The following is a 13355-nucleotide window of genomic DNA, read 5'->3' on the forward strand; positions in this document are numbered from 1 at the left end:
AGGTTAAGGCACGTAGTGTCAGAGACATATTTTATGAAAAATCCTTTCCTTAGGATCTTTTCTCCTGAGAAGCTGAGAAGCTTCAGCTTCTCCATGTTTTGCTGCTTTGGAATGTGATTTGGAGAATTGTTTACCCAGCATGTGAAATTGTTTTTACTTGATGGCCAATGACAGCCACCTGTGTCAAGGCTGTGAGGAGTCACAAGATTTTATTATCATCCCATTCCTTTCTATTCCTTTCAAGCCTTCTGATGAAATCCTTTCTTCTATTATTTTAGTATAGTTTTAATCTATCATTTTCTTTTAATATAATATATATCATAAAATAATAAATCAGCCTTCTGAAACACGGAGTCAGGATTCTCATCTCTTCCCTCGTCCTGGGACCCCTGCAAACACCACCACAACATAGATTTCCACAGACCAACCCGTTCTGTCCAGGCTCCTTTTGCCTTTTGACACCTCTGACTCTGCTCCCCCTCGCTGCTGTCTATCCACACGAGCAGTCCCACCAGACAGAGACTTGCACCCTGCCTACACCCTCCGAGAGCTGCCGTGCCCCGTGGCAGCTTCACACCACAAGCTGCAAGGGCTCAAACACCCTCCTCCTCCTCCAGAGGAGGAAATCTCACCTCAGAGTCCCTAGCAATGAACTCCCAGTAACACAGGGAAGAACTGAGGACAGAACGGTGTATTTCCACATCCATCCTTTTGGATGCCTTCCCACATTTGAAAGCAGATCACTCTGGATCAGATCATGAATCCTTTACAGAGAGTCACCAGGGAAACAAGGAACTTATTGAAACCTGATGATGTATCTTGACAATCTACAGATTGGATGATACAGCTGGATCAGCAGGGCAGGGCCCTGGGGAGCCTGGCATGTCCATGCTCCACCTCTGCAGAGAATACAGAGGACTTCTTTCTCCTTTTCCCTGAGCCAAAAGCCTGACTCCTCTTGCTCTAACAAGCAATGACCCACACAACTGCATGCAGATAGAGAAATGGAAGGTCAAAACGTTATTATGCTGTGAAGAGGTTTAAAAATAGCTTATAGGAAAACTCTATGAAAATAAAGGGCCTGCAGCAGGATAAATAAAAAAGCATTTTAACTCCTTACCTAGAATAGTTTCATCCGTTCCAAAATGAGCCCGATAGAAGAGGACCATTTCAAGCCAATACACGTGATAGATGACTATGAGCACCACAACGAGCAGGATGGTGGCCCCCAGGCCACAGGCCAGCTCCACAGTGTACTTGGGTGCTACAACTGAGTACAAAAATAGACAGAGGGTCAGGGTCAAAGAACAGGCTGGACCTTCAGCTGGGCAGGAACAAGCTTGTGTCATGTGCAGCCAAACACCACAGAGGAACAGCCAGGACCCAAGCTGCCCCTTCACAGTAAGGTGGCCAAGCCAAAGCTCTTCTGACAGAACACGTGATGGCTGGCCACCCTGGAGCCCCATTCTGGGTTATTAGATCTGTTTATGCTGGCAGAGCAAGTCCATAGCACAGGCTGGAATTCTGTCTCTGAGTGAGGCCCTGGTGACAGAATGACCTGTTGGAGGAAGAAACCTGCACAGGCCAAAGCCAGAACATGAACATGACCTTCTCAGCACTATCAGCAAACTCTTGGGGGAACACAACTGCTCTGACTTCTAAGAGATCCAGATAAAGCATCTGCAGCAAAATAAAGGCAATGGTTACCATTCTCCCTCCCTATCAAACAGACACAAGTCTCGTGGCATGTCCCAGACTGACACCTAGGATATAACTAGCCATGGCCTGACTCTTTTCTACCATGAAAGAAGAATCAGAGTTCCTTACAGAAAAGCTGAAATGCTTACAAACAAACAGGGTAACCTGTGGGCATCAAGCCAGAACATCACAGGCTCCCTCCAACTCATGCACTGTCACACCACTGCTGCCTCTTTGTACTAAGGACAGAAAATTTCTAACTGTATCCCTGGGCAACTTTGTTGGTGGCAGTTGATGTGCAAATTGGCAAACTGCACAATAACAGAATAACAGGGAGTGGAAACACCACCATATTCCAATATTTAATAAGCTGCTAATAAAACTGAATTACAAAATTGAAAATGGAAGGAATTTATCGACCCTCATTAGGTGATGAGCAGCAGAAGTACATAAGAAGGAGAGGGAAATCATCCAGAAAAAGCAAGAAATGCTTTTTCTTGAAATGCTTTTTCTTCTTACATTATATGACCTAATGTAATGGAAGAGTTGGAGCCAACATACAGAGCCACTTGCTAAAAGCCAGGTGCTGAGGGGTTGGCTCTGGCATGCCTGATGCTCCTATGGGATGTGCAGTGGGATGGGCTGCACTGAGCTTAGCATAAGGCTGCTCTGCCAGCAGCAGCTAGGGATGGCTCCTGGACTTTGGTGTGGAATAGAGCAGGAAGAACGAGTGGTGGGTAACCATGTCTGCTCAGAGCAAACCCAGTCAACTAACCAAGAACAGATGTGGGGAAGGAAAAGGGAGGATAGTACAGGTCAGTCCACTAGAAAATAGTATTTAGGCACTGATATTTAGAGAAAGAATCTGAATATTTCAGATTCACTTCTGCTACATGTACAAATATTATCACCCCAGAAGAATTATATATGGAGCATGAACTCACTGACAGATGGTTTCAGCCTTTCTCAGTTTTGTGTGTGGTCTATTGTTCCTCCCCAACAATCCAGAAAAAGTTTGTCTCAAAGGAATGAGACTAAAATAGAAGGAGGACAAGTACCAGGAAGAAAAGATCTTCCAGTAAAGACCTCCAAGAGCTTTTCCATGCTTATAATGCAGAGTAGAGGGAGGAAGGTGTCTGGTGTAAACTACACAAGCCATGGCAGCATTCCCTGTGGCAGAGGGGAGGTCTGGCTTAGAGTAAAAGCAAATGTTGAAGCTCTAGATGAGGCTGATAAGAAGGCAGAAAAATCCACCTTAATCAGGAAGCCTCACATAGCTTTTATTATTGAGAGGTGGGTCTGGGAAACAAGAACCAAATCTTTGATGAAAAAAAGACGTTGGAAAAACCCACACAGAACAGAGCTGAATCAGTCTATACGATCCATGCTGAGGTGGCTGTGCCTAGACTGCAGCATCATGACAGCAAGGAGTAAAACCACAGAGCTCCGTGGTGTGACTGTCTCTGAGCAATGCCAGCGAGTGCAAACTGTCTTCTGGAGGATGCCAGCTGCTAGCTGTTGTGTCATGCAAAACCCTCACACAACCAAATAACCTGAAATCATTTCAAGCAGCCTGTGCCCTCAGCTTCAGTTGTGGTATAGTGTCACTGTCGTATCTTCTGAAAAATCCCTTTGCCAGAATTTCTTCTCCTGGGAAGATGAGAAGCCTCAGAGAAAAAAACAATACTATCTCGTTTGCTTCTCCCTGTTTTGCTGCTTGGGAATGTGGCTGGAGATCATTTACCAACACGTGCATGTTGGATTGGTTTCATGTGAATGGTTTTTATTTAATGACCTGTCACCATCAGCTGTGTCAGACTCTGAGAAGTCAGTCATAAGTTTTTATTATTCATTCTTGTTAAACTTTCTGTCTGTATCCTTTCTTTAGTATAGTTTTAGTATAGCATTCTTTAATATAATATCATAAAATAATAAATCAGCCTTCTGAGAACATGGAGTCAGATTCTCATCTCTCACCTTGTCCTGGAGACCTCACAAACTCAACAGTGCAGGGATGGGATAAGGACAAGAGATCTGTCCTTTCTCTACCCACAGACTTGCCCGTGGGGGAGTCCTTTGTTCCCTGCCTCTGAGAAGTGATGCAGGATGCCAGCAGTGCCTACAGAACAGACTGTGTTAAGCAGAAAGGGCGGATGGAGCTCTTTGCTCCCTTACTGTTTTGCAGGGTGTCCTAGGGTGACGTTATGATGCTTGTATCCTCATTTGTGTGTGCTGTTTATGCTGGATATTATGTTCTGTGCCTTCAAGACTAGCTCTGAAGAGCGAGTTGTTGCTCTTCAGAGATGTTTTGTTTTGGTTTCTTATCAGCTGCTCCCCCACGGCTGGCAGGACACAGAGACAGGGCAGTACATAGTGCTGCTTTTGATTTTTGCTTTTGCTTTTCACTTTGCTCTCGCTCTTGCTTCTGCTTGCTCTTGCTTCTGCTCATTAGCTAGTTTAGCTAAACAGTCCAAATTTCTTCCTGGACTGTTTCTCCTTTCCTTTTTTTGGACCTACTTGAACCTGCTCCGGACTGGGACCTGGGAACACTGAGAATTTGCACCCTGTGGCTGCAGCAGCTGCCCCAGCGCCGGAGGGACTGATAACAGAGCAACCACCCACAAGAGAGACTTTCTGAATTTGTCATCTTTTTTCAGAGTGGTGTCATCCGGTATTGTTCATTGTGTGTGCTGGGGGGTGCTTTGCCTGTTAAATAAACAGGTTCCTTCCACTTCTCTCCGAGGAATTCTTCCCAAACCAATTGAGGGGAGAGGCCATGTGGGTTTGCTTTCTGGATTCTCTCCCAAATTTGCCCTAAACCAGGACACAGGGCAAGGCTGAAGGCAGCAGCAGAGCCCCCCAGCACCCCAGCCCTGCAGGCTCTGTACCTTTCATGCGCACCACGGCCTGGCTGTGCTCCTCGCCCTTGGCGTTCCTGGCGTGGCAAGTGTAATTCCGCTTCAGCTCCTCCGCCGTGGCTTTTGCCACTGTTAGAGTCCTCACCAGAGTTTTGTCTTCAAAATCTCTGGTAATTTCACTGTAAGAGAAAAACTAGAGCATTACACATGTGAAAGTGCAGCAAGTTTTTAGTGACATATATTCCTTTCCCTGATATAACTTCTTTCTTTAAAAAGGCCAAAACACATAACTTGGTATTTATAAATCAATATACACTTCAGATTGCAATACAGCTGCAGCTATTCCTTTATCTGATTTTCCTTAATATTTATTTTACCATTCATAATTTTCTCATTGCAGCTGTGCCACATTGCCTTTTAGAGGAAATGAAGTTCTCGCCTATAAACAAGAAGATCTCATGAACTCAAGATTCACAGCTCACGTCACATTCCCTATGCAGTCCTGGATGAGTCACTTTGTCTCTCTCCGCCTGAATTGACCGTCTGCAAAATGAGGATACAGTATTTCCTTTTGCCTTTCTTTTTTCTACATTGGTTTTTGCAAATCAGCTGGGGCAGTGACTACCTTCCACTTGTAACTCAGCATCCAGCAAATGGGACTTTGATCCTCATTTGGGTTCTTCATGTGATTGAATCTCTATTCTTCCTAATCAATACTATGTATAATATTACATTTTTGTTTTCAGCCTCTGTTTTTCTGAAACCCTTTTATACCCTATGCTATTTGGGAACACTCCTCTAAATAGAATTGTCAGCCCCTGTTTTATAAGTCCCACAACAACAGCAGCTGTTTGCATCACTACCAGGACCTGAACAAATGATGAGGTTAACAAAGCTCCCTCAAATCTATCTGTAAGATGTGACACTGTCCAGGTCTGGAGGCCTCCTCCTTGGAGGTCCTGATGCTCATCACAGCAGAGGCTTCTGATTAGCAGGGAGACTACACACTCCATTAGGACTGTCACATGCCTGTACCCACACAGGCCCCAGGGGATTAGAAATGAAGGTTCACATTAGATGTTACCTTTGTGTGACTTTTATCTTGGGGTCCGTGATGTCATCTGTGTTTCTCCCATCTATGGTCCACCACACCTCAGTCCGGGAGTCCTTCAGGAATGTGAAGAAAACCTCACAGGGCAGGATAAGGTCATCACCTGCAAAGAAAGGAACATCATCTCCTAGGAGAAAAGGTACTGCAGTGCAGGAACAGCACCCCTCTCATTTTGGTGCTTTCCAAAATCCTACCAAACTAAGCTCTGTGTCCCTTCAGGAAAGAATGCGGCCACCATCCACTTTCTGACATAAACTGTAATAACAGCTCAACATCCCTGGACATGAGGATTTGTTACAGACAGGTAAATAGAAAAAGATATCCTGCCTTCTCAAATGTGTTACAAATTCCTTGACTGCATGAAGTAACCCACCCAAAGGGACATGCTCCATGCTAACCACTGGAAACCCAGGCAGTGCTAATCAATCCCACTGCACAGGGGACAGATGCCATAAAGTGAAAGCTCAAGCTACACAAAAGCATTTTGGCCTGGAAATACTTCTTCAGGAATTTGACTTCTGCTCAAGATAGGACTTGGGAGTGTGAATATCTTGGTGATCAGTAAGTGATTTTATCTTACAGAGGACTGTGGATGAAATCTGACCTTCTGAGCCAAAAGAGCTGTTCTTTAAAGTGAAGACTCTGGTGCTAATCATCATCGTTGCCACCACATTTATTACAGCAATGTAATGGGACACAATCCATTTGATATAGGGAATTGCTCCAAAAAGCTATTAGGCAAAACTGATGGTGTGGGGGAAGGGGTGAGGGAAAGGGTGGGGTGCCCCATTACCCAGGGATGAGAGATCAGCAGAGGAGAGCTGTCATTTATTAGGAAGTCATCAGCCAAAAAAAGGGGAGATGAGCAAGAATTGGCTAAAAGACTAAAGCCTCTCTAGGGGCGAATCAGGGAGGATGGGAGCAAACCACAGCCAGGGCCAGGGCTGAAACAAGGTCCTACAGGAATTCTCCTAAGCAGCTGAGTGCCCCCATTTCATCTGCTTCTGCAGCTGCAGTTCTGTATCATCATGCCTGAGTATCTTGCAAAAAATCAGCTTTTAAAGCTGTGCTCTCTATCAAAAACTAGCATCCCATACTGTCCACCAGGCAACCCATGGCAGCTCCAGTGCTCTGTGAGGGAAAGCACCAGGGATGCAGTGGAAGGGGAGAGCTTTGTGCCTGGCTGGGTCTCCCTGTCCCACTGTGAGTGTTGGACTTTACCTGCTTCCAGTTCGTACACAACTTTCTCATTTGGAGAGCTGAACTGTGGTGGCAAGGCCTTGTTTGGAGATCCTGCAGGAGACAACAGAGAGCCCCCATGGGGCCCCAGACTTCATAAAAACCTGGAATCCTTGCAGCCTCACTCCCGATGCTCTCGCACTGCACATTCCCCAGTCTAACCTGTGATGCATTCCTGCTCTGGAGTTCTGTGCGCACACAAATCTAATCCTAATCCACAAACTCAGGGTCAGGTCCAGATTTTAAGGTTCCCCCAAAGTTTAGGTAAGCTAGTTTGGGCCTCTCACATGAGAAGAGCTCCATAACCTTCTCATTTCCCACAAGGCATAACCTGCACCAGTTTCTTTTTACTGCTGCTTCTAAAAAACAAAATACAAACCTCATTTTGTGTCACAAATATCTATTTCAACCCTTAAAACAGCTGTTTCCATGGAACTCAGAATGTATCCTACAGTTCACTAGGTTTTTAATCTCTGCAATTCCCTGGCAGGTAGGCTGAGTCTCTGTGCCTGGGACGGATGTGTCCAAGCAGTGGGCACCTGGAGCTCTGCCTGGCTGATTAGCAGTCTCAACCCCAGGACAAATGGCTTTGAGATTCCAAGAAGATCAAGACAAGTTGGCTATGAAGTGACTGTCCACAAATAGTGATGAGCAAAGGGCACAGGAGACCATGAGCAGGAGTGCCAAGGTTATGCATTCACATGCCAGCAGAGGGTACCCCTGGCCATCTCATGGGCTGAACCTCACCGGCCTCGGGTGGCCACTCTCTGTGTTTGGGGCATTTGACAAGGTGGTAGGAGAGACATCTACTGCAGTATGTTCTGGACAGTCGCACAAGTCTGACCCCAGCAAGAAAAAAACCATCAGGTCAGTTGGGTAACACAGATTGACTACAACCAAAAATTGTTCGTGCAACAAACTCTTCCAGCTGTTTTTACCACTTCTGCAATTACCCACATGCATTGTACACATTTTAAAGTCATTCTTACCCACCACCTTCATCTTTATGGTTCTGGTGAGATTATAAGTTCTTCCGTGGTCCTTGAATGTCACAATGCAAGTGTAATTCCCTTTATAGGCACTGCGGACAATGCCAATGACAAGCCTGGGCCCCTGGGGATATCGCTCATAGAAGCCATCCACCGAGTTGCAGTTCTGGAGTCAGGCAGAAAAATACTTGAGTTTGGGACTCAAAAGTGCAAATATTGGTTTAAATGCTTCTACAAAGATCTGATTTAAACTATTAATGTGACACTTGGGATCATGATGTAGGTCAGGCCTAAATACCATGAAGTCTGAGCATGTTGGAGTAGAGACTGCTATGTTCACCTTGAAAATGAAGTGATGAAGCAGATCACCCTAGTAACTTTATCCCACTTTAAACACAGACAATTTTATAAAGGAAAGATCTCTGATCCAGAAGTACCTTGGCAATCAAAGTGAGCACCTCAGCAGAGTGAAGAACAAAGTAAAAAGTGATAAGAAGAAAATGATGACATATTCACAAATGGATACCAAGACTAAAGGACATGTACCCCATTGATGTCCATCTTTCAGGACTAATCAAGCTCTCCTGGCTGCCTTCAGCTGAGGATGAGGCCCCAGAATTTGCAAATAGCAAACGAGAATCTATAGTACATAAACCTTAATAACTCCTCTCTTTCTGTCAGGCACGGAAGGAAAAGTGCCAAAATACCAAGCTGGAGATCCCTTTGCAGAAAGAGGTTATGCAGATAACATCTTGGTTGTCATAAAATCCAAAGATGTGCACATTTTCTAAGAGATTATTTTTGAATGGTACATTTCCAAATCTGATACATCCTAATGGGGTAGTTTAGGACAGGGGTCATATACCATTTTTAATGATTTTTATTAGGCATGGGATGACTTGCTGCCTGAAAAATTACTTCCAAGGGGCTTTTTGTTTCATTCTGCTAATTGATTGCTGAGATGTGAATTTCAATGAATGATACAAGTAAAGCATTTAAACTACTGGAGTGAAATGGCTCCTCTTGATACAAGAGGAAGTGTTTCCTGAAGGGTTTTAGAGGTGGGGTTTTCCTTTTGGGTCTTTTTAATTTCTTTTTTAAATCAGCACATACATTTGTTGACAATTTCCCTTATTATTAAATTCATTTATACAAAATCTTCTATCTAGAAATACAAAAGCACTTTATAGAATGTTATTGAAGAATTTATTCCCATAACTCTCATACTTTACATCCCCTGAGACTTCTTATTCTCTACTGACTAAAGGCATCCACCTAGAGAAAAAGAGTGAAATCAAATTTAAGCATATTGAGCAGTAATTCTGAAGGCAAGAGCCTGAGGATGGCTGGAGACAGTCTAATAATCAGAAAAGTATGGAGGGTGGAGTAGAGATGTATCAGTCTTCAGCAAAGAGGTTTGCTGAATTGTGTCAAACAGGACACCCATTGTCTTGCACAGCCTGATGTACAGCTCCACCCCCTGACCTCAGAGGATTTTGGAAAGGATGCAATTTTATTTAACAGGTGAGGTTTTTTAAAAAGAGGGAACATGAACGACAGTTTCCTTTACAGGAAAGTGAGAGGCTCACACACAGCAGGTCAGGCACACTGCCCATAACTGAACTGAGCCACCTAAATCCCTCTTAGGAGTATTTTTCACTTGTGCACACTGGTCAAAAAAGCTTCAGTGTTAGCTCTCAATTTCTTTCCAAGAGTAGTTTTACCCTTGAACCAAATGGAAGCAGAGCTCTTAAAATTAGTAAAGCTTCATTAACAGTATCATCACTGGGGAGATCTGAAATGCAGTTCCATGACTGCCATGCCAAACACTGCTTTTTCACACACACCACTGCATCCCCCTGCTGCCCAAGTAAGTTCTTCTTACCAGGTACCACTTGACAGTTGGTGTCACACTGGCAGGGTAAAACCCATCAATATCTGGACATGTGATCTTCTGATTGGCATGCTCCAAGTAGAACATCTCCTCAGTGGGTTTTATGGACTGGCTCACACAAGAGTGCTGGTCTTTTGGAACAACCTCCAAGGGAAAGGCAACTTTGCTGCAGTAGGTTGTGTTCCTAAGGGTAGGCAAGAATAGGACTGATTACTTGAAACTTGTTTACTCCTACAGCAGTGGAATGGAATGAAATAAAAATTACATCTGCAATAACAAGCATCATAGTGCTGATCAGGTACGTACAGCCTTAGCTGACTCATTTGTAAATGGGAAAGAAAACCCTACCAGAGGTGGCCACACAAGCTCACAAAAGCCTATAAAGATGACTAACAAGCAACATCCACTCTCCTGCTGCTAAAGCAGATCATAAGGTCAAAGACACAGACAAAACACAACGTGAGGAAGACCAAAAAGAGCTCTTATGCATAGCAGATGCTACGTTCATTCTGCACCACAGTTAGAGACACTTTTAATTTCCTAGAAGTCTGAATCTCATGAATCTTTGCCAAATTAGCGTGCAGTCAAAACATTACCCCTGCATCTGAAACTATTTTTACTCTAGACATGCAGATCACTTCTTAATGGTGAGTGCCTGTGGATTTTGCCATGGGCTCAGCAATAACATTTTCACGGACACTTGCAGCAAGGAGAGGCACACTCATTAGTGTCTGCAAGGCTCCAAGCATTATTGCCATGTAAATTGGCTCAGCACTGAGCAGTCCTATAATTGCAACATTCTTTTCCCATTAATGCTTTTGTAAATGGTAGTCTCCCCACAGGAAATTCTGGTGCTAACAGCATCATTTCCCCACCTCCACAAAAGTCCTTTGATTGCACTGAAGATGTACAGAAACTGCACCACACGACCTACCTGAGCATGCAGGTGTAATTCCCAGTGTCATTGAGAAGAGCAGGCCAGAACCAAAGGGTGTCTTTGTCCTTACTGATGTGATTGTCAGGGAGACGATAATTAATGGGCTCCTCCAGATCCCGGTCCTGCGCGATCCGGTACCAGATCAGGGTTAGGCCAGCAGAATGGGCTGTGCTGTAGTTGTACTTCAAGAAGGTCTCAAAAAGTGGGCATTTGATCTTGGCAGGTTCCCCATCATAGATCTGGATCTGCTTCATGGTGTCCACACCCCAGTCATCGCAGCGCTCTGCAGCCAGAGAGAACAAGGTGCCTTAGGCTTGCAAGTCTGCAGGGGGAAAACAGTTCTGCCCGTGCTCCCCACAGCCCTTGGTTCTGTCCCCTTAAAATCAGAGACAAAACCATAGTGTTCTCAATGAAAGCAAACTGAGCTTTTATAAAACAGAGCAAGAACATTGTGTTCATTTCTAGAGAACCTGGAAACTTCTGTTTTCATTTATACACCTCCTACGTTTATGCCAAGCTATTTATCTCTCATCAGGACAATAGAATAGGATATTCTTGCATAAAACTAGGCTTCCTACAGAGCTCCAAGAAAATTTACCACAAAAGTCTTATGTAGGAAGATAAAATTTGGATGACAACAATGCCAGAGGTGCGTGTGCATCCATACACAATGATAGGGAAGATGGAAATAGACATGCTGAAATAGGAGGGGAAAAAAAAAAAAAGAAATCAAACATCAACACTCCCTTAGAGCTGTGGGTCACTTTCCCTGCCAGAAGAAGCTGGACTGTGGGTTCCAGAAGCGAGGACTGTCTTACCTGTGATGGATTCATGTGACAGCTGTGCACACCAGGGTAACACAATGAGTACAAGCAGTACTAAGTGACACAGAAAGGCTGTTGATAGTGAAGTTTAGAACTGGGGCCTAGGGGGCAGAAGAACAGTAAGGAGCAGGTAGCAGCAGGTTATCTTGTATTCCCAGGCAGTGCCCAGCTGCAAACCCCAAGCACAGCTCAACAGGCAGTGGCTCAGTGTGGCTCACAGCAGACTTGGACTGACACAGAAAACAGCCAGCATGAGACAAAGCTGTATAGAGCTTTGTTCTTTAATTACTTTCTTTTAAAAAATATTCTTGTCATTAGCAAGTTTCACCACAAAAAGCACAGTCCAAACCCATTTCTCTTCCAGGGACTCCCCTCCATTCCTCCTACCCATCAGGATGCCCAGGCAGGCAGGGACTCAGTGCAAGCAAAGCACAGTCCCAGGGTGTTGGCAAACCTGGGAGCAACCTGTGCTGTCAGAGCCAACTGAGACACACGGGGAGGCTGCTGTCACTGCACCTCCTGCTCCCCACGCTGACAAGGCAGAGCACAGCGTGGCACACTTCCCAGTGCCTCTCTTGGAGCTGCTGGGAGGCATTTGCTAGGGCAGCCTGACGTCTGAGAGCCCAAAATGAGTCAAACAGGAGAGGGGTGTGCTGCCTGCAGCAGTCCTTGGGAGCAGTGTCTCAGCACATCACACACAGGCTCACCAGAGATGACACTGCAAAGCCTCTCCCATTTGTAGATATTAGAAGAACTCAGACTGAGAGGAGAAACAGAATACAATATGCTCTTTGAGCCCAATTCTTCTGAACTGACTTCACAGGCCCAAAGCAGGATTTCTGGCATTTATTCTTCCCTAAATAGACAGTGGGATGTAGCTTGCCCCCAAATTCATACTTAATTAAAAAAAGCAGAGATAAACCTTTGAGAAGATAGGCCTGCAGCACTTAAAGGCAGTGATGCTAACTCCTGTGGCTCAGCAATGGTTAGTCATGGGCAGGAGGAATCTGGGCCAGTAAGAATAGAAATGTTTTCTGGCGGGTTTACACATAAATGTAAATGCAAGCTGCACTGCTCCTCCTGCAGTATGCCAAACACTCATATGACACAGTGCTACTTCTGGAGGAAGAGAATGAATTGGGCTAGAAAAAGGTGGTGAAGCTACCCAGAACACAAGCATTTGTTCAAAGGAACCCCAACCCCAAATATCTGGAGAGTGCTCATCATCTAAAAACATACAGATCTTTCAAAAGTATCACACACTATGGCTGCTACCACAGACTGTGCTGAGGCTCCTTTTCAAAGACCAAACCACTGTTGGAAGTCTCACACCCTGGGAAGGAGCATAGTGACCCACCACCACCCTGATCAGGGCAAACTGGAACCAGTAGACTGCTTTATGCTGGTGGGGCCATGAACTAGGCATGGTCAAGTGTCCTTAGAGTGGCAATGAGACAAATGAGCCTGCAGAGCCTGCCTGCTAACTGCACGATAAAGCAGGGGCTGTTACTCATGGAGACAGGGCATTTTTTTCTGTAAAGAAAGGCTTCCCCTCTGAAAGGAGCAGACCTGGCTCTGTAAATCAGGATGCCCAGGTTCTCTTCCCAGCATCTGACTTGCATCTCCTCTTGGGCTGCATAAAGGCAAATCATCCTTATTACTTCAAATGGCAGGACTGGGGAGAGAAGAAACTATATAAAACATTACTGTACTGAAATTCTTGGAGTCAAGATCAATGAAATTTGCAATCATGAGCAGCTCTTGCATTTTGCAACAGCCCATAAATCAGCACTGTAAAACTACTT

At 44.8% G+C, this 13355-nt stretch overlaps 1 protein-coding gene across 3 annotated transcripts in view; it reads right to left on the minus strand.

The window, feature by feature from the left end:
* Positions 1-13355, minus strand: part of IL1RAP (interleukin 1 receptor accessory protein) — a 50169-nt gene that overhangs the window by 11135 nt on the left and 25679 nt on the right. For all 3 annotated transcript variants that reach the window (XM_066556834.1, XM_066556835.1, XM_066556836.1), the window contains exons 3-9: positions 10724-11009; positions 9781-9973; positions 7896-8061; positions 6889-6960; positions 5641-5770; positions 4587-4735; positions 1121-1270 (exon numbers count right to left, since the gene is read on the minus strand). In XM_066556834.1, the coding sequence (XP_066412931.1) occupies positions 1121-1270; positions 4587-4735; positions 5641-5770; positions 6889-6960; positions 7896-8061; positions 9781-9973; positions 10724-11009 (1146 nt within the window). The remainder of the gene's footprint in view (positions 1-1120; positions 1271-4586; positions 4736-5640; positions 5771-6888; positions 6961-7895; positions 8062-9780; positions 9974-10723; positions 11010-13355) is intronic.

Source organism: Molothrus aeneus, chromosome 10 (genome assembly GCF_037042795.1).
Source record: "Molothrus aeneus isolate 106 chromosome 10, BPBGC_Maene_1.0, whole genome shotgun sequence".
Classification (NCBI taxonomy): domain Eukaryota; kingdom Metazoa; phylum Chordata; class Aves; order Passeriformes; family Icteridae; genus Molothrus; species Molothrus aeneus.